The sequence below is a fragment of the Solanum lycopersicum genome, chromosome 10, assembly GCF_036512215.1.
Source record: "Solanum lycopersicum chromosome 10, SLM_r2.1".
NCBI lineage: Eukaryota > Viridiplantae > Streptophyta > Magnoliopsida > Solanales > Solanaceae > Solanum > Solanum lycopersicum.
In genome coordinates, this window is record NC_090809.1 from 955813 (window position 1) to 975827 (window position 20015).

General features: G+C 35.1%; 2 protein-coding genes across 2 annotated transcripts; one reads left to right on the top strand and one right to left on the bottom strand.

Annotated features, from left to right (window-relative positions):
- Positions 1–316: 316 nt before the first annotated feature.
- LOC101055529 (Hop-interacting protein THI111) lies at positions 317–7193 on the bottom strand. The gene is made up of 16 exons (NM_001279056.1): positions 7128–7193; positions 6968–7000; positions 6333–6466; positions 6071–6179; positions 5361–5477; positions 4729–4794; positions 3762–3824; positions 3632–3676; positions 3482–3543; positions 2501–2594; positions 1761–1853; positions 1596–1665; positions 1449–1513; positions 824–875; positions 532–557; positions 317–445 (listed from the first exon to the last, which is right to left on the bottom strand). The coding sequence occupies exons 1-16, from the start codon at positions 7191–7193 to the stop codon at positions 317–319; spliced, it is 1224 nt and encodes a 407-aa protein (NP_001265985.1).
- Positions 7194–9881: 2688 nt separating this feature from the next.
- LOC101251518 (general transcription and DNA repair factor IIH subunit TFB1-1) lies at positions 9882–19014 on the top strand. The gene is made up of 21 exons (XM_010328899.4): positions 9882–10087; positions 10181–10262; positions 11572–11650; positions 11740–11801; positions 11981–12044; positions 12927–13050; positions 13272–13347; positions 13504–13596; positions 13983–14027; positions 15081–15137; positions 15544–15699; positions 15883–15948; positions 16090–16213; positions 16586–16642; positions 16740–16867; positions 16951–17142; positions 17233–17346; positions 17465–17542; positions 17842–17889; positions 18550–18618; positions 18812–19014. Exons 1-21 carry the CDS (start codon positions 10062–10064, stop codon positions 18896–18898), a joined length of 1827 nt encoding a protein of 608 aa, XP_010327201.1. The 5' UTR covers positions 9882–10061; the 3' UTR covers positions 18899–19014.
- The last annotated feature ends 1001 nt before the right edge of the window (positions 19015–20015 follow it).

Here is a 20015-nt window from a genome sequence, read left to right on the forward strand (position 1 = left end):
ATGTGTGCAATGTGTGATTGAAAAAGATTACACACTTGGAAGTACTATAATGAAAAATTGAAGTGCAGGTGAACTTGAAAATAAAGCAAATTTCCTTTCATGCATTAAGTCTAAATTAACATCCAACCAAACCATATAACCAAATAATTCACCTTGAATTCCACTCCCTGAGCAAATCCATCAGCAGGACAACAAGGTTAATTTTGTGTCCAACAATAATAATTAATTTCTAAGATGAGTTTGAATGCCCAAAAAATGTTTTGAGTATACAAATTAAGCCACAAATCTTAATTCTATGACAGAAAAGGGAAAATAATCAACCCCCAAATAGATATCCGGCAGCTTGTTCTTCGTTACCATCAAAAAACTTGAGAGCTTGTACTACTGCCTCCCTTCCAAAGCCTAACTCAACAAGCTTTGCAACTTTGGCTTCAAATTCAGGTCCCTGTAGATAAGATATCGAGTCCAGATATGAAACAGCACATAAAATTTATGCAGACTGCCAAGGAACAAATGAATCTATAATTTTACCTGTGTTAAGTTCCCACCGGCACTTCCTGTGGATTAAGACAAGGTTAAACTATATGAAAATGCAATTCAGAAGAGAGAATAAAAATAGCTGAAGAAACAAACAATTCAGAATGTCATGTTGACATGACTCATCCTAGATCATATGAAGCAAATTATCTTAAAGAATTAGGGGTGAAGGACTTTTTGAAATCCGATTGAATCCTTGGGTGCGTAGGAACAGTTCATATCACAGACAAAAAGTTGAAATGATCTAGGTGGAGTATCACAAATATATTTGGATATTGAAGCTAACCAGAAGGACTTCCTTTTGTAGGATCAGTCTTCCCCGTTGCTCCTGATGTTGCCTGGTACAGTAAGGAAAAGAATCTAGTTTAGCACTGCTGCCTCGTTAAAAATAAATAAAAATCAAGGAAACAGCACTGCTCACAGAAGGTCAAAAATTTTGATTTTAAGAGGAAAATGATGCTATAACAAATTATGAAAGGGCTGTACAGCCTTAAAGATATAGAAAGTGCATTGCACCATCTTAGAGCAAACTGGCTCAAACAACCCCAGGAGAAAAAAGAAATTTCCTCCAGAATGTCAAAATCATAAAAGGAAAGAGGCCACCCTAATCATTTTATCAACAATTTTCCATTAGTTTCATAATCAACTTTATCTTTTATGGCATACAGTGCATATCACCACAAGTGCACTCAATTTGTACAACAATAGCTCTTGAAATAGGTTGATTTTTTTAATTATTTACTGCTCATATTAAACTACATGCAGCAACATGTATAGCCCTACTCTCATTAAAGACGCTTATTGTTGAGCCCTACTTCAACTCTTTTTATTATATACTACTGCACATTAAAGACACTAATGTGAGTCAGGGAAAAGACCTTGTCTCAGAAACAAAACAATTATGCCTTTACCTGGGCTCCTGAGCTCGAAGCCTCGGCCTTCCTCTCATCGAGAAAATGACTGGGAATATCCTTCTCTGAAATTTGAAATACACAGAACTTAGTAAAAGCTCAAAGGTAGTAGTTTCCAGTACCAAAGTAACCAGAAGCATCACCAACCATGTAGAAATGGTACAGCAACCTCTCCTCCGCCAACTCTCAGAACATTGTCCTTCAGATCAATCATGCACTGCAAAAGCTCATTACCATTAGCTTATAAGATGTATTGAAAAGAATAAAAAATGGAAAAGAGAGAAATATTGCAATCAGTGCAAGAAAGTAAACCTGGTGCTTGCGAAGCATATCAAGTCCAAAGAGAAATTCCATATTGGGAGAATCCAGCACCACAAAAGAACAAGGGTAGAAGATTTTTCCAATCTGTCATAGTTAACAGTAGCAAATTAAAGTGAAACATATTAGAAGGGCAGCTCCAAGGAACTTACTATTAATTTGAAGGCAGCATATTAATGCAGCTTCTCATTAATTTGAAAGCTTTCATTTACTAAAATAAACGCCGTCCTTATGTATTATGAGTCTAGCATGTAACTATCACCAGCTGATTACTGGGACAAGTCATCAGAAAAACTGATTTACAGCAAATAGGCAATAAGCTAAAACTACTTACAAGTTGCAACTGACGGATTATTAATTATTTGACTATTATGTATAGCTATATGTTATGCATAAAGGTTAGTGTGTACTGTGTAGCTTATTTAAAATTTAGACTGCTAGCCATAGAAAGGATAGTTAGCATCAGGCATCCAGATCATAAAATTGAAGACTACTAAGACATAATACACTACAGTAATAGAACATGGAAAGCATTTGACAGCAGCAAAATGTAGTCACCCAACAATCTATTTAATTTCTAGGCAGTGCAAGAGAAAATAGAAAGGACTCATTGGTAGAACAGCTACATCAATTATTTATGGTAAGGAATAGCTGCATCTGTTGTATACTATCAATGCACTTGAAGTACAGACACAAGACTGAAGTAGCACATAAGCTCCAAGGATGTAACAAACCTTGATTGGAGCAACATGAATACGACCTAGTATCTCTGTTTGACCAACTCCACGAGCAATTCCCTTGTAGCGTGTATCTAATAATCTCCACAATCTGCAAGGGAAGGGGTCAGCAGTGAATACTTCATTAACCAGGGCTAGCTTATCCCTGGAATTTGGAAAAGAATAAGCAAGCAACAAACACTTGTTACATTTATTGCTACATTATTCTACAGTAAATAAAACCAAAACCCTCAATGTCAAAGTGACTCATGTATTGGCCTATAAACTTCTACTGTTTAATAACCATGAAACCCCAAGGGTCAGGCACACGGTTTAAAACTTGGTGGATGATGGGTCCACCCATCTACCCTAGACTTTTACTTATAAGTTATTCACTCAACCCCGTCATCAAGCTAATGAATACCTACTGGCTTATTCTGAAATCTTATAAATGAAAAAAATGGATATGAAAAAGTAACACTATAGTATAGGTGTGTAATGTGTTCCGTACTATAAGACAGCTAATATGATTTTCAGAACTAAAAAATCCAGAATAGCCTTGAGGCACCATAGCATGTCGATGAAAAGAATGCAGTCTTAGTGCCAGACAGTCTACAAGCAGGAGTGAAAGATTTTGCATGCTGTGAGTTGAAGATTTTGCATGCTGTGCTTCTATAATGCACATTGAATTTTTAATTTGTCTAGCATTATTCTTCTGTCATTCTTGAATATGAATTTTTGAACAACATAACTCAATTAAAAATTAAAAAAAAAAAACAAGAGGAACTCTTCTCTTCTCATCTCCCTGACCTTTTTTTTGTAAGGTAAAAATTTATCTCTGACTAAAACTACTCATCAATTTATGAGCTCGCAATTTATTTTTATTTTTTATAGAGAAAGGTATTATGCTTGTTATATAATAATCAGTTAGGATAACAAAATATTACGAGGATCAAACAAGTTACTATCAACAAAAGAGCATAGCCTAATAAGTCATACCCACAACGTTCTGCACAGCTTTTAGATATAATTGTTGACTGAGCTCCACTATCCACGAAAGCCTAAACCAAAGAGAAACAAAAAATCCCACTGAACCAAATTAACAACATGTATCAAGAAGATGGAACACATTCAAATCACAATCCCTACCTTTAGAGGATGACCATTTACTTCCATGTCAACATATAACATAACCTGAATAAGCCAAAAAGTTAACACAACTGCCATTAAGACTACAGAGAGAATCAATATGTGAAAGGCATAAGGTAGTTTTTCATACCACAGTTCCAAAAGCTTCAGGATTGTGTTCTAGTGCAGCTGCCCAATTTTCTTCAATTCCTTTCTGGAAAATAAGCAAGCATGGAAAATCTCTATCACAAATAGACCCAACTTTCATTACATATTGAAAAATTTAGCACTAATTATAAAGACCTCATGGAATAAAAGAGAAAACTAATTATAGGATAGACAGAAAAATTATTTGGCAAGACTTTAGGATTATGCCATTTTACTGCAATAGACTAGGCACAGAGAGTAATGATGATCCAGGAAGGGCTCCAGACTCTAGCAATCAATCAATCAATCAACTAGGTCCAGTCCCAAATTAGTTGGGATCAAACGATTGGCTGTGCAGATCTTGACTATGTGAATCTTCTACATATGTTTCTTTTAGATGGGTGAATGCTCTATATGTATAAATCAATCAAATCAACTACAAGTTCCGCAGACAACAACAAGGAGTTCCACAGACTGACATAAATAAAAACAAAAAAGGCTACTGATGATTTATAGGTTGGTCGAATGATGATCTAACCAATACATCAATATTCAGCATACCAGAGCTGTTGGAAGAGATGCTCATAAGAAGGGGTTCAGTACTTGTTTAACGGCATTAGGTCATAATTAGAGTGACTCAGTATAAAAGCTACTTAACAAAGCCAAATCAATATTTGATCAAATAACAGATGTCCCACTGAAGAAGTTAACCGCATTACAGATATTTGCCTTTACATTTATCTATTACAGTGGTAGATCAAATTGTTTTCTTAGAAAAAACAGGGGAGAGAAAAAGCATGGTTGTTTATGGTCCATTTAAGCTAAAATAACCATACTAAAATTAAAGATTGTAAATAAAGGAACTACGGATGCTAATAACTTGAAACAGCCTCAAAAACACTGGCCAGTACACTTCAGTTTCAAAAACATTGTAACAATAAGGACAACATCAGATTGATGTGCCAACTAACCTGGCGAATTTGCTCTTCAATTTTCCTTTGTGCCTCGACATCGAATGGATCAGCATACAGCAGTGCCTATGATTCAACATAACATATATTAATCAATAAATATCAATCAACACTATGCCTCGATCCCATATTAGTTGGGTCAGCTATATGTAACTTCTTTATCTAGCCCGCTTAAAAGGCGTACCTGGGTGGGCAAAGAAAATAGAAATTTTACCAATCAAATATGGACAGACAGATAACTTAGAAAATAAGATCAAATGGTTAAAAAATATTGAGCAACCCTGCCTATGTAATATAAGCCAGGGGCAAAGCTTCAGATGACAAAAATATAGGTGTAAAAACTGACCATATAGCTTTGGATAACACCTTCAAAGACTCTCCTAATGTCACATTCTTAGTAAATATTGCATGATAAACATGAATAGAATAAATGCTTACAGATTGCGGCATAAAGGAATTTCAAAATTCTACTCTTCTTTACAACCAATCACCAGCATTTAGTTCGTAGGCATCTTTTAACAAGAAGTTATAAAGCAATCAACATTGGGACTTCAAAAAATGTGGATGACAAGTGCGTGCATTAAAGTAAACAGAACAAAAAGATGGCAAAATTAGCAATAGAAGCTCCTGACCATCTCCTCTTCTTGACGACGCCGTAGCTCTGATTTATGCTGATGACGCAAACGTAGAAGCTCTTGTAGCCTATTTAGGTCATTCCCAAGGACAGCTTGTGCTAACTCAGGATCATTCTGCAAGTTCAAACATCACAAGCTCATGGGACCTATGTGTTATGAGTTGATCTCAAACCAACCACAAGGTATATAGGAGGAGAACAAAGTTGATAGCATTCATGTTCACACCAGATTGATGCAAAAAAGTAACACAGTATAAGAGGAATCCATCAGACAGCATATGATCCCTCTCAGAATCTAACTATCCTTCACTTTGCATGTAAGATCACAATGAAGACATAATTAGCAATCTTTTTTTTTTTGGATAAGGAAATATAGATAATTAGCAATCATTTTTAAATCAGACTGATCCAACAAAATTACAAAGTACGATAGAAATCCACCAAATAAACATGAAACTTCCTTTCAAGTAAAATAAATCCTTCATTGGACCTATAAGATCGGGATGAAGTCATATAAAAAAGTAGTTTTTCTATTAATAATACATCACATTGGAAATGAACAGATGTGACCAATTTCAAAATCTCTGAGCAGGTACATGTGTTGAAAATAGCAATCTTGCACAAACGTAACATGCTTTTGGAACTGTATTTCTTTCTTAAACTGTTTTAGCAAAAGAAAAAAGAAAGGAAATGGCGAACTTGCTCCACCTGAAAAAGTTGGGCCATCAAATTTGAATCATTTCGCAAGTGTTGTTGGAAAGCTGAAGGATTTACTGCAGATCCATCTTGTTTGAAGCTCAAGTCATTTGCAGGGGCACTGTTTGCATTTAATTAATTTTTAGCAGAAGATGAAGGAGAAGATGTATTTGCAGGATGAGGGAGAGTAAAGGGGAAAGCGTAACAACATGGGACACTAAACAACCAATAGAATAATGAAACATAACTTGAGTGACATGAGCAGAAAACACACCTAGACTGGGATGCTGCACTAGACACCATCATTACCAAATCACCATCACCAACGCCTACAGCACTCAGTTTGTCAGAATTCCTCATTTCCTTCCCATTGTACAGAAGCTGTTGCTGTTGCAGAGGCACTTGTGTCTGATCGTTCACAACACAAACACAAACCAATTATAAAAACAAGTGCTAACTGTGCCTCCATAACAATATATATCACAACTAAAACTTCATATATTTTAAGCGGAGCCAGCCTTGGCGCATCACTTAAAGTTGCCGACTGTGTCACCAAGGTGACAGGCTGAGGCAAAAGAAACAACCTTTACAAAAATGCAAGGTAAAAGATGCATAGCTAAGACCCAATATGGTCCTGCCCTTCTCCAGACCCTACACATAGCAAGGGCTTAGTGCACCGAGCTGTCCAAAGTTTAAATTTTACATAATCCAATATTCCAAATAGTTTGACATCACTGCATTAACTATATTATACTATACAACTTTCACAACTTTGGAGAGTTCAAACTGATTATATACTCATATTTTGAACTTTGACATAATGTTCAACTAACTTCAACCGTTCAACCAAAAATTGAACTTTCAAGCACAAACATAATCACCATCTAATGTGGAAGAACTCCAACTAACCTCAACTTCCAGCAGAGCTTTCAGGTTCTCTACCTGTCGTGCACATTGTCACAAACATCAGCAAGACAAAAGTAAGATCCAAAAACACATACAGGGTTTTAAGTCAGCCATAACAAATAGTTAAAAGGAATAAAAAGAAAAAGCTCAACGAGATAATTACAGATTCGTCACGATCCACATCGAGAGTGACGATTTGTTCGTCAGTCGTCATTACAGTGATCTTCATCTTCCACAATTTCAATTAAAACCTGATTCGTTTATCGCGATGCTGGTGAACAGATAGTTGAACGGACTTCGATGTCAATTTCTCCGGCGAAATTCCTCCCCGCCGTTTCGTTTCTTATTGCCGAATTGAATTGCTGACTCCGACGAAGTCACCGGGGGAAGGACTTCTGAAGCTTCCGATGACCGACGACTATGTTTACCGACGGCGACTTCGAATTTGGATGGCAAATAATATTATCCGATCAACTTTTGGACCTCTTTACCAAGAAGCTTATAATTAAGCTGGTGTTATGTGTTTGTTTAGTCTAAATACAACTCTCCCTAGTTTGATTTGAATACAAATTATATTAGAATAACTTATTGTAATTAATATAATGCGATTAGTTATTTTAATATAATTTTTATTAATTATTTGGTTTATTATATTAAAAATAATATGGCCCTTCAATATAGTAAAATTTGAATAGTAAATTTTAATTTATATATGTATTTTTTAATATAGTTTATAAAAATTATTATTTTTAAAAAATATATATGAAGATTTAAGAATGATTTGATTAATGGTGGATAGATGGTATCATACGTAATAGCTAATGGTGACGGTAGTTATTTGTATTAAGTAGTGCCTAATGTGTTATGATGAATGACGATAATATGTTATTATAGTGGTAAATAATGAAGGTTGTTGACGATATATAGCGATTACTGATGATGATAATTGTTTGTATTTATTGATGATTGTGCTAATTTATGATGATTATTGTAACACAGATGACAATGAATGCGAGTTGGAAGGATTGTGGGTGAGGAGCATCTATATTCTTGTGAAAGCGGGCGTTCTCAACTTAGTTAGTATTTTGTTTCGTAGAATAATGTTGAATTAATTATCGCTCCGTATAATTAATTTCAAGGTTTGGCTACACGTTTTTACAGTATAATACCCTAGACGCAAACCTTAATTCCTCCTCTTCCCAATACGATATGCAACATTCTCATAAATCTTCTAATATTTTTTGGATTACGAATACAAAATACTTGTAGTTTCATCTTTTCGACATATGTACTGTGTTATTTTTTATTTAAACGTTCGCATCATGTGTTATTTCACTTAATTTACATTCAAAATACTCCTCTTTAATCTCATTTAACTTTTAGTCATCATATTTTGTAAGATCTCAATTCAAACTCCTAGATTATCATTAACTCTACAAGCGTTTCATTCATCAATAGTGATTTAATTATGACGAAAAATTCAATAAATACACCATTAGCTAACTTACTTCAGAAAAATATAGTTCAAAAAATATTTTATCCGAAATACAATCCATTATACAATATTATACATGCAATATACAAAAATATACAAAACTTTCATATGTATTTTCTTACAAAAATATTAAACAGCTTGATATACAATACATTACACCATGTAAAACTATGCTAGTTTAAAATATATACAATGAATAAATTAGTTTACATACAATAAATATAATCATGTTGAATTTACATAAAAAAAACAACCAAAAGTCAAAGTGAGTATACACAAACTATAATTCGTCAAAACTAATAGAAAGTATACACTGATTATACAATATTACTATGCATATACATAAAATAAGATTGAATATACATTATGATACACTCAAAATGACTTAACTATATGACAAATATACATTGACTATTCAATCTCGAAATTACTTCTAATCTTTTCTAAACTTTAGATATAAAATCTAATATTTGAATCTTTTAATATATAATTTGCTCGGTACAATTTAGTTAATTTATGTATATAATAAAGGATAATTGTATGTAATATCAAACTAATAACCTAAAATAAATAGAATAGCTACTGTTTGATTTAATTGTGCCCCATAGCAAACGCTTGTCGAAGTTTGTCAGTCATCTCTCTCCCAAAACTCTCTCTCGCCACTCTCCCATTCTCGCTCGCCACTCTCCCTCTGCTCGCCTCTCTCGCTTTATACAACAAAAGTGTATAAATTATGTTTCTGTTTTGTACAAAGCAAAAGAAAATTGTATTTACACATGCAAAAACATATATCTTCGTGCTATATACTTAATTATACAATTTACAAACATTTTACTTCGATTCAATTGTATACAAATGCAAATTTTATACAAATATTGCAGTGAAAAAGGCCAGCAAATTATATAATTGTGAATTATACAATTGCAGTAAAATACAATTTTCTCTCTCTTTATACAATAAAAGTTTATAAATTGTGTTTCCGTTTTTGTATAAAGCGAGAGAAAAACATATATCTCTTTCCTATACACTTATAATTATACAATATGCAAATATTTTACTTCAATTCAGTTGTATGCCAAACAATTTTTATACAAATATTGCAGCGAAACAGGCTAGCGAATTATATTGCGTATTATAAAATTATAGTGAAATAGGCCAGCGAATTATACATTTCCAGCGAAATAGGCCAGCGAATTATACAATTTAGGCCAGCAAATTATACAATTGTATATGTATAACGAATTATACAGTTATATGTTTGCTATGAAGGGCAATTATACAAACTTTGTTATAACATATAAATATAAATGTTTTGTTTGCTGAAAGTTGCCCTTACCTATGCAATATCTTGCTTATTGATTTATTTATCTTTTGTATATTATTTACTTTTTCTTTTAATATATATAATTTTAACTTTTGAGCAATTTTATTGAGGAATCACTCCTCTATATAGAAAAAGCAAAATGTATACACAGTTACTGATTGATCTCTTCTAAACCCCATCCATCGGAACCCTAGATCTTCCCCGTCCATAAATCACTGTATCTCAATCCCATTTTCCGATTCTATATTTGCCCTAGCTTTGGGGGAAAAAATGGTTCAATGCTGAATTCGAAGTATTGGAGTAGGTAGATCCTCAATAGAAGAATCCGTAATACCCATTTTTAAAAATTTTTTTTGTTGATGTATTAGTGAAAATATTCGATTTTTTGAACACCCAGTATGGCCGATGGTAAGGTGGTTAAGCGTGCCAAGTACAAAACTTCAGTCAAGGTTCCTGGCGTCCCTGGCGTTTTGAAATTGGTATTTTCCTTTGCACCTCATTTGATTATTGGCTTGTTACGTTGTGGTTGAGATGTATGGTTGTTTGATATGCTCAATTCTGAAGAAAAAAACAGCAATAACAATGTAACAAACTTAGTGTAGTCTAGGTTTGGGGAGGGTACAGTGTAGCTTGTGACTGTTTGAAGAAAAAACCAACAACAATAACATTAATTATTAGTTTAGGCGAGCACAAGCTGGCCTGGACGTTAAGTTTATTTTAAAAAATAGACCCGAAATGATATAGAGGACTCATATGACTGACATAAATTGTTCTGGGGTTGATACATAGCTGATTGATTGAACAAATAACATAATGTCAATGCAAATGATATGCTGAGTTGGTAGGAAGAGGTGGGAAAAGAGAGAACATCAACTGGTCTGATAATTGATTGTAAACAAGTTTATTGATAACGAGTACTTAGTGCTGGTGGGAGGTAGTAGGTTCCCAATTAATTAGCTGAGGTGAACGAACTGGTTTGCCACAATGGTTCTAAAGGAAAATAGAGCCAAACTGATATAGAGGATTCATATGACCGACATCAACTGGTTTGGGCTTGAGACATAGTTTATTGATTGAACAAATAACAATAACAGTGTTGCAAGTGATATGCTGAGCTCGTAGGAAGAGGTGGAAAAAGAGAGAACATGAAATGGTCTGTTTATTGACTGGTAAACAAGTTTAAAGAAGTATGTGAGATAAATGATTATCTTTTTTTTTTTTGCAAAAGAGTATCTATTTATTCTACCCATCAGAAGACTACTGCTTAAAACAGATGGTGTCTCTCATTCTATGTATTAACATAATCTCCTTTACTAGTTTACAAATGGAGTAGAATGGATATTGAACATTCATATAGTTGACCTCCATCACTACCAGTGTGCGCTGAGGCATTATTGTTATTTTTGTTTGCATTAACGAAATGCAGTTTTGACAATAACGACTTTCCACATCCAATCTTAAGGATGGGGTATGCATCACCAATGGATCAAAAGTGGGAAAGGGAACTGCTGGACAACTGGTTAGGGGTTTTGGGGTGGGGGTGGGGTGGGTGGAGGTGGGAGGGTGCATTAATCTGAAAAAAGAACACAATTTCTAACAATAAAAAAGCACAATTTCTGATCGGGTTATGGATTCAACAATAAAGATTCCTCTTTAGATGATATGAACTATGTGTAAAAAAAAAAGACGGTATGAACTATGAATTTCAGATTCTGTAAGGTAGATTCTACTACAGCTGTTATGCAACCAACCGTTGATTTTCTAATTTGTCTTTTTAATTGTGTGTAGACCAAGGAACGGTTTTATTTTATGCCGAATGACCCAACATTAACTACAAAGCTTAATGTGGAGTTCAAGTTGATTAAAGGTGCTTTTGTCTGTTCTTTTTCCCTTCACAATACTTAGCTTCTCTCTCTCGCCTTTCTCACGCTGACTCTCTCTTCTCTCTTTTTTCAGGCCACAAGTCTTCCAAGGAGTGTTCAAGTAAGCAGGCTCTACTTAATCTCACACAAGCTCAGGTTCGGATTTATGTTTTGGAAAAACATTCTACTTGTGAGCCCTTTATTTTGAGACTGACTGTTTTCTTTCTATGTCTGGTCAAGTCTAGAAACAGTAGACTGATCCCAGTGCTGGTGAAGTCAACAAACTGCTAACTTATCTGAGTACTGCAACTAATTCCATTTTCTACTATTTTCAGGGTGGAAATTATCTTTTCGAATTTGATAGCTTCCCTGACCGTGACCAGTGTCGGGACTTTGTTGGTTAGTCTTTATGACATTCATTGACTCATCCATCAGTTTCATCACCCAGCTACAAGTGGACCATTCTGCTTCAAATATGTGAAAACTTGAAATATACTGGACTTCATTACATTTACGTGTCTCATTGTTGATTCCTTCTTGTGGTGTGTGATCAAATCCGTTTGCCCTTTTGTTTTCATGTATTAACTGTATGGGGTTGTACTTGAATATTCTGAATTGTTTGTCAATAATAACAAACGATCAAACATGTTGACATTCATGTAAGTAAGACTTTGAGTTTGTTTTTACCTATTTCACCGATGGCCTTCACTTTTGGGCCCAGAAATATCAACTTGGAGCTCAATGAAGTCATTGGTCGTTTAGTAGATTTTTGTTTAAAGGAGAAGGCAAGACAATATATAAAATGGTAGGGAAGGGCTGAGACCAGCCTTCTCGTGGTATTGAGTAACACTTTCCTCCATGCTTCTCTTGCTCTTGTGTGCAAGTGTGCGACTGGCTTGGTGCTGAACTTGAGCATTTTGAGCAGGACAGAATATGAGATATTGCTGCCTAAATGCTCCATTCCATGTGTATATAATTGACATTAATTATTTCAAGTACAGTTTGATTTATCGGAAATTTTAATGAATAAGACTTCGTTTTCTGTCTTTTGGTTCTTTTTTGCCCATCTGGCATTGTTGTCTATAGGTTAAGATAACAAAATCAGTGAATAGCCTCTTCAAAGGTTTAATGTTTTTTTTCACTGTTTTATATTACTAGTTCAACACCAGCTAGCTCGTTAAAGTGTATGCAGTTACTATGTGATTACCCTGCACTGGACATTCCAAGTTGATACTTTAAAGTTGTGGTTTTGTACTTACAAATCTGTATTTACTTGAACAGCCTCAGCAATTGCAGCTTGTGGGGAAATAGGGAAAGCTACTTCCGAAAAACCTGCTGTTCCACATGATGAGCAACTTAGTGCAACAGAAATGGGGCGTCGGATTAAGTTACTGCAGGAGAACAGGTGAATGGAATTTTTTTCTGGTTCAATTTTGCAGGCAGGGGGCCTTCTGTAAAGCTCTTTTTGTTATGCTAGCTAGTGTTGTAAATGTGTCTTGTAAATGTTACGGTTTTACTTGAAATATGCAGTTATTGTTGCAAATTTTCTTTCCAAAATTGGCATTTCATCTTCTCCTTTATATTTCTCGTCTTGTTGATATTACTAAAAAGTGTAAGTGGTTGCAGTGAGTTGCAGAATCTCCACAGGGAATTGGTCATTGCAGGTATTCTATCAGAGACTGAATTTTGGGCCGCTAGGAAGGTTAGTAGGTAGAAAGACCTTTAAATAGATTATTTTCATAAACATAGTAAACCACTGTTCGCTTAAAGTTTTGAGCTATATCTGGAATCCTTCCTATGCAGTTGGTGGCTGCTTTCTGTAGACATAACAGTATTTTATCTTGTCAATGTATTACAGAAGCTGCTGGAACAGAGTGAAAATAAGAAGCCAAAACAGCGAGTAGCTTTAAAAAATGACATGTGGAGTGTAAAACCATTATCTGATGGTCAGGTAAGAGGGAGATCTTGTCTCTGTGGTCTGTTTGTCACCATATTTGCATGTATACATGACTTTGCATTTTTTCTGATAGGGTGCTTATTTTACTTCTCCAAAATATGCCTAAACAATAGTGATTTTCTCAAATTCTAATCAGATCCTATTATTGTGAAAAACTTGTCTCCTTTTTGTATTGAGTAATGGGAATTACCACTTTAGATGTACAGATAAACTTGTGGCTCCTTTTACAAATAAATTACTAGAAGCAGATGAAAATGCAAATATTTTGGCTTTAAACCACCTTGTATTGGAAACAATGTGGTCTGCAGTCTCGTCTCTCCCTCTCCTTTTCCAATTGCTGACCTGGGCTTGACAATCTGTTGTTTTCATTGTTGTTTCAGACAAACAGAGTTACATTTAACTTGACTCCAGAGGTTATTCATCAGGTAACATTCTTTGTTTTATAAAGTGGTTAAATTGAGTCTAACGAAACAGCATGAAGCATAGATTTAGCTCATACAAGGTCAAATTATGTTCTTGTTAACAGTAGAGATGATGTAGGTCAAGGATGGATGCTTCCTTACCCTTCGGGGTGGCCCAGTGGTTTGAGCTTGGGACTTCCATGTTGGAGGTCTCAAGTTCGAAACCCCTTGCCAGCGAAAGCAAGAGGTTTGCCTTCTGGGTCGAGCTCGTCACACCAGGCTTGCCTAGTGCGGGTTACCTCTCCTATGTGGTTTGCGAACTATTGCATAGGAGCGGAGGTCTCAGTTTCCAGGGTTTGCACGTTAAAGTTGAGCAAGCTCTAAGAATTCCTCTTGCTTAAAAGATTTATCTTTCGAAATTTGGCGTTTGGTCTAGTGGTAAGATCACACACATGATGTGTTCGAACACTGGTATTAAGTGGAGAGGGTAGAGAGTCAGACCCATTACCCGCTGGATTTCAAACCGTGCTACTGGTCCTTGCAGATTTCTCTGTTATCGAAAAAATATTTTCTGAAATTTACATCAAAAAGATACTATGCTTTTACCTACAAAACTTAATTAATAATCTCTTTTACTTAGGGCTGAAATTATTTAAATTATTTTTACTGCTAATGCGATATTTGCAGCTCTTTCTGATCTACAGAGCCCACTACCCCCACAACTTATTGGATCTAGGATGTAGTTGGACTTTTGCTCTTTTTTTAATAGTCGGGCTCTTCGTTCAGTAATCAAAATCTAACTCACAGGAGAGTTGGATGAAAAAAAGAACTTCATATTTGGGTCTTTTTATGCCTCACTCTTGTCTGTAAGTTGTTGGATTTCTAATTCTTTTAGTTCTGATGTTCTTCCATCAGTTATTTGAAGTATTATTCTAGGCTAGTGTATGAATTAAACGAGAAAAGTGACAATTGAGCTTTTTCAAGGTTCTGTATATTGTAACAAAGAAGTATTGGTAGCTGTATATGTTACATTGCTTTCTTTGTAAATCTCGTCTAATATGGTAAATCTTGTTTCAGATTTTTGCGGAGAAACCAGCTGTCCGCCAAGCATATCTGAAGTTTGTTCCTGGCAAGGTAAAATATAGTCAGCAAGCAGTATAAACATTTTCTTGGATTTCGATCTGTTTATCTTGTGAGCTTTTTATGCACAAAAGCATGCTGAGATAGATATGCATGCTTAACTTGTCACCAAAATCAGACTAATTTGGGATCATTGAAGCATTTTTCATTGAAGCTTTAGGTAAACCCTTTCCAATTACAACTGAATATAGGAGTGGTACAGGGCTTTGCTCCCTTAGTTTAATTCATCTTGAGGTTTCCATCTTAATTGCTTTACTAAGTAATAACAATCTCCCAAAGCCACCTATAACAGCAATGACGTTATGTGAGATTTAATTATGCTACAGTTTTATCTTCAAATCAGACTTTTGAATTCTGGATCTTGTTAGTTGCATGTTACATCTCTTGCTTTCCATCTCAGATGTCAGAAAAAGAATTCTGGACTAAATATTCAAGAGCTGAATACCTCCACAGTACAAAAAACATTGTTGCAGCTGCTGCGGAGGCTGCTGAAGATGAGGAGCTTGCAGTTTTCTTGAAGCAAGATGATATGTTAGTATCTGAAGCTCGGAGGAAGGTATTCCACCAGATATTTACTTTTTCATTGTTTTCTAACAAATTCCATCCTAAAAGAACTTCCACGGAGTATTCTGGTTTCCCTCTTCTCTCTCTCTCTCTCTCTCTCTCTCTCCGTCTTCCCTTGAGAGGGGATGGAAGGAGAAGAACTTCCAGAAGTCTTTACATTTTTTGTTCTTTTCAGATCAGAAGAGTGGATCCAACTCTGGACATGGAAGCAGATGAAGGTGATGATTATATGCATCTCCCGGTACTTCAGCGAAGCTTTATTCTGCAATGCAATTTAATCATTTATTTTCGATAGGACCTGCTGTTCTTGTACATTCATTGATCTAACCCCGTAAAAGAGAATTGGAGCTAACCTATTTTTTATATGTCATGGTAAATATAGGATCATGGACTACCTCAGGGTGAAACTAAGGAGATTCTAGAACCACAGTATGAACCATTCAAAAGGTCTTTCTCACAATACCTCAATCAGCATGCAGCAGTGGTTCTTCAAGGAAGAGTTATAGGTAAGTGTCTCTTAACAAGCTCTATCAATAGCACCATTCCACTGTAACTGACTAAGTTCCTTTAAATTTCTTTCTCATCTGAGACAAATTGTGAAGCAGACTGAAATTGTCTCTATTGACGGCACCTTTGTGCAAAATGATAATGAATTTTGTATGTACACTACCGATTCTTTGTTATGCATTATTAATGTTTTTCTATGTGGATGGATGTCTTTGATGTCTATTGCTTAGGGTTGGGAGAGGGAGACGGGTTAGGAGAACCTTTCATGATGTATTAGTGGTTCTGGCTGCCTTTGTTTGAGTTGGTTTTGTTTCATATTTGACTTGATCACTTGATATTTTTCCTTCTTATTGTCTCATCAATCCGGGAAGATGTTGAGCTGGGTGACACAAGATCTGTTGCTGAAGCTTTCACCAGGACAAATCAGGGTAAAATGCATTTACTACTCATACAGTTGTCCATTTATCTCATTCTTGTTCCAAGCCCGGAAAAAGCTTATACAACTCATTGCATTTGGTGGAGCAGCTGAACAAGCTACTGAAGTGTCTGATGAGAATGCATATAGAGAACGCGTAAAAAAAGTTTCTCGAGTAGCTGAGATTGAGGATCTTCAGGGACCTCGAGACCCACCAGTTGCATTGCTAAGTATCAAGGTGTGGCGTTCATCAGTTCTGCTTTTCTTCTGCTCACATCAACCATGATTTTCATTAGATATATAATTTTTTTCTTAAATCAGGATCCCCGAGACTACTTTGATTCTCAGCAAGCAAATGCAATAAAGGCTTTGGGAGATGCTGAAACAGGGATAAGACAGTTGAAATTTCGTGTGAGCAAAGAAGAAGCCTTTTGCTCCTTGAAGGACTCCATTTCTGAGATAAATTCTCAAGGTTTGATTGAACCAATAATTAGTCCTGAAGTAGCTCTCAAGGTATTTTTACTTTTTTTTTGAAGTAGGATATTTTCATCCAATAATATCATATTGTTATGGAGAAGTTGAACTATAAATCATTGATTACAGGTTTTCAACTTGCTAAGTCAGAATATCTCAAGTACAAAATATCATCTGGGAAAGAATCCCCATGAGAGTGTGTTAGATCAGTTGCCTAGTGCAACTAAAAATGAGCTATTACTTGTGAGTTGTTTTACAGGGTGATTTTGTTTATTCTGAATCTAAAATCTTTGTCCGGACTTCATTACAGCTCTTAAACTCTGTTAACAATGACAAATGATGATTTTCTTTGTACTTCTAGCATTGGACATCAATTCAGGAATTATTGAAGCACTTCTGGTCATCTTATCCGATAACGACAAAATATTTCTACGCCAAGGTAATATTTTGAATATCAATGTTGTATTGGCTTTATATAAGGGTAAAAATTGTATTATCACCAGCAAAATTATGTTGTATGGTCCGAAAGAAAGATTTAGTGTTTATGCAGTTTTACTTATTTTAATAGTCTGGTATTTCCAAATTTTGGGTGCATCTTATGTATTAACTATGCACATACTATCTGAATTTAATTTGATCTTGTGATAACATGACATTTTTGTAAATTTTTCATTGTTTTTTCCTTCTTATATTGAATCAATCATCCCTTAAGTGTTTCTAATCCTCATCATTTGATAGGTGACTAGGTTAAAGGATGCAATGTCTCAGATATATCCCAAGTTGCAGGTATTGATCTTTTAGAAATGGATAAATATGCACTTGTGGACCTTTCCCCTTTTACACTTTCATTGCAGAGTCTTTACTTTCTTCCCTTTTTTCCTTTTAACTCTGTAATGCACCAAACAAAGCATGGCCTGTGTTGGAATTTGTTGTGCGACTATTTTCAATTTCATCTTTGGGTACAAATTTGTGAATATGTGGAGCAGAAGACAAATCAACAGTGGTATTTAGACTAAGCTTGGTTTGGTATAAATACAATGTTTAGGGTGATTTGGGAAGCAAAATAATTCATGATAGAACAATGTCATTTGTAACAATAAGAAAACATCAACAGTTTGGACATTTTAGTTAAACACTACATAGATCTTTGAATACGACTTCTTTTTCTTTTGAAGTTCTTAGGAAACCATTTCATCAAGGTATTGATGATCTCTCGTTTCTTTTTTATTTTGAGAGAAGATTGACGTAGTAATAACAGGAAAATTTAAATTACTAAGAACAAATCAAGTTTGGGTCTAAGGGTGAACAATGAAGTAAAATAATAGAAGACATCGGAAACCAAACCAGGTGCTTGCTGGTTGGAAATTCTTTGTGGTAGGGCAGATGCACAGGGGAAATGAAGTTTTTTTTATGAGTTAAGTTCTGAAATTTTCTGTTGATGTTCAGGAGATCAAGGAATCTGTGCAATCAGATGTCAGACACCAAGTTTCCCTTCTTGTACAGCCAATGCTTCAGGTAAACTTCTAACTTCACGACGTTAATACTAGAGTTCGAGAATTCTCTAGCAGCAGGAAAGTTACATGAATATTCGTGGTCCTGCCTAGTTCTCAAACCATGTTACACAGACATTTTATGTTCTCTAAAGTGCTTACTGTTGGAGTTCTTCTATTAATTTTGAATCTTATGGAAATATACGTTTTCTCCGCAGGCTTTGGATGCTGCCTTTGCCCATTACGACGCAGATCTACAGAAGAGATCTGCCAGAAGTGGTGAGAGACCAAATGGATTTGTTTAGGCAATCTTTAAGCCCTTTATTTTTCTGGGAGATTACCATACACATATGTACATCTAACAAAATTTTGTTTGATTGTGTTATTACCATATTTTATATCTTGACAGTTTATAGTGTAACTGCTCGAGGAAATTGTACATCTAATGAAACTTTGTTGAGTTATTCTAAAAAAAAATGTTTCTTTCTCCCTTCTTCTTTGTTGGCTGATCTATTGGAACTTTGTTAAGAATGACATTAGAAACCCCCCCCCCCCTCCCCGAAAAAAAAATTCATGGGAAGAGGAAGATAGTTTATTTAGTTGAAACGTACTGTTCATAACGGTGATATTGTAGGTTTGAACCCTACTATGCCTATGCGAGAGAAACCCCATCCTCTCACTTGATACGAGGCATTCGAAGCACCCACCCTTACTCTGTAGATCTGTCAATGTAAAACCACATTGTTGTTGTTGCCTTTTGAGTACGCCTCCTATGCTTATCACTCAGCTACGCTTTGGCAACTTGTCCCCTTCAGTCAAGTAACTTAGCCCTTGTGATTTAGGCCAACTATAACACAGCTGGTTTAGTCAGTATTGATGAATTTCAGATGGGCTATTGTTAATTGCTAACACTTGCCTAATTTTTGGGGCTATTTCTATATCAACTACAATAGATAAAACAATTATAAAGCACTCCAAGAACTCACCTAGCAAGTGCAAATCAATCAACCAAACATTAAAATTGTTAATCACATAACTTTCCAAGTGTATATAACACCTTACATTATCAAATTAACAACATATTTCTTACACATTGATAAAAACAATGTTATGTCAATTAATCTTTGTTCAAAAAACAAACAAAGAAAATAAAATTAAATGTTGCTAATAATATGGTGGAGTAGAATGGTAACCCATGAAGGGCCTTCCTTCATCAACATGAACTGTGTGTTTCAATTTGTGATATCCATCTTTGAAAACTCCAAATCCAAACAACATACCAATTGTAACCACCACTACAAATAAACATATGCAGAACAGGCAAACCCTACCAGATAACAGTAGACACATCTGGACCCTATTTTTTTTTTCGAAAAAAAATTTAATTTTTTTACTTTCTTTTTGTTTGTTCTAAGGATCAAG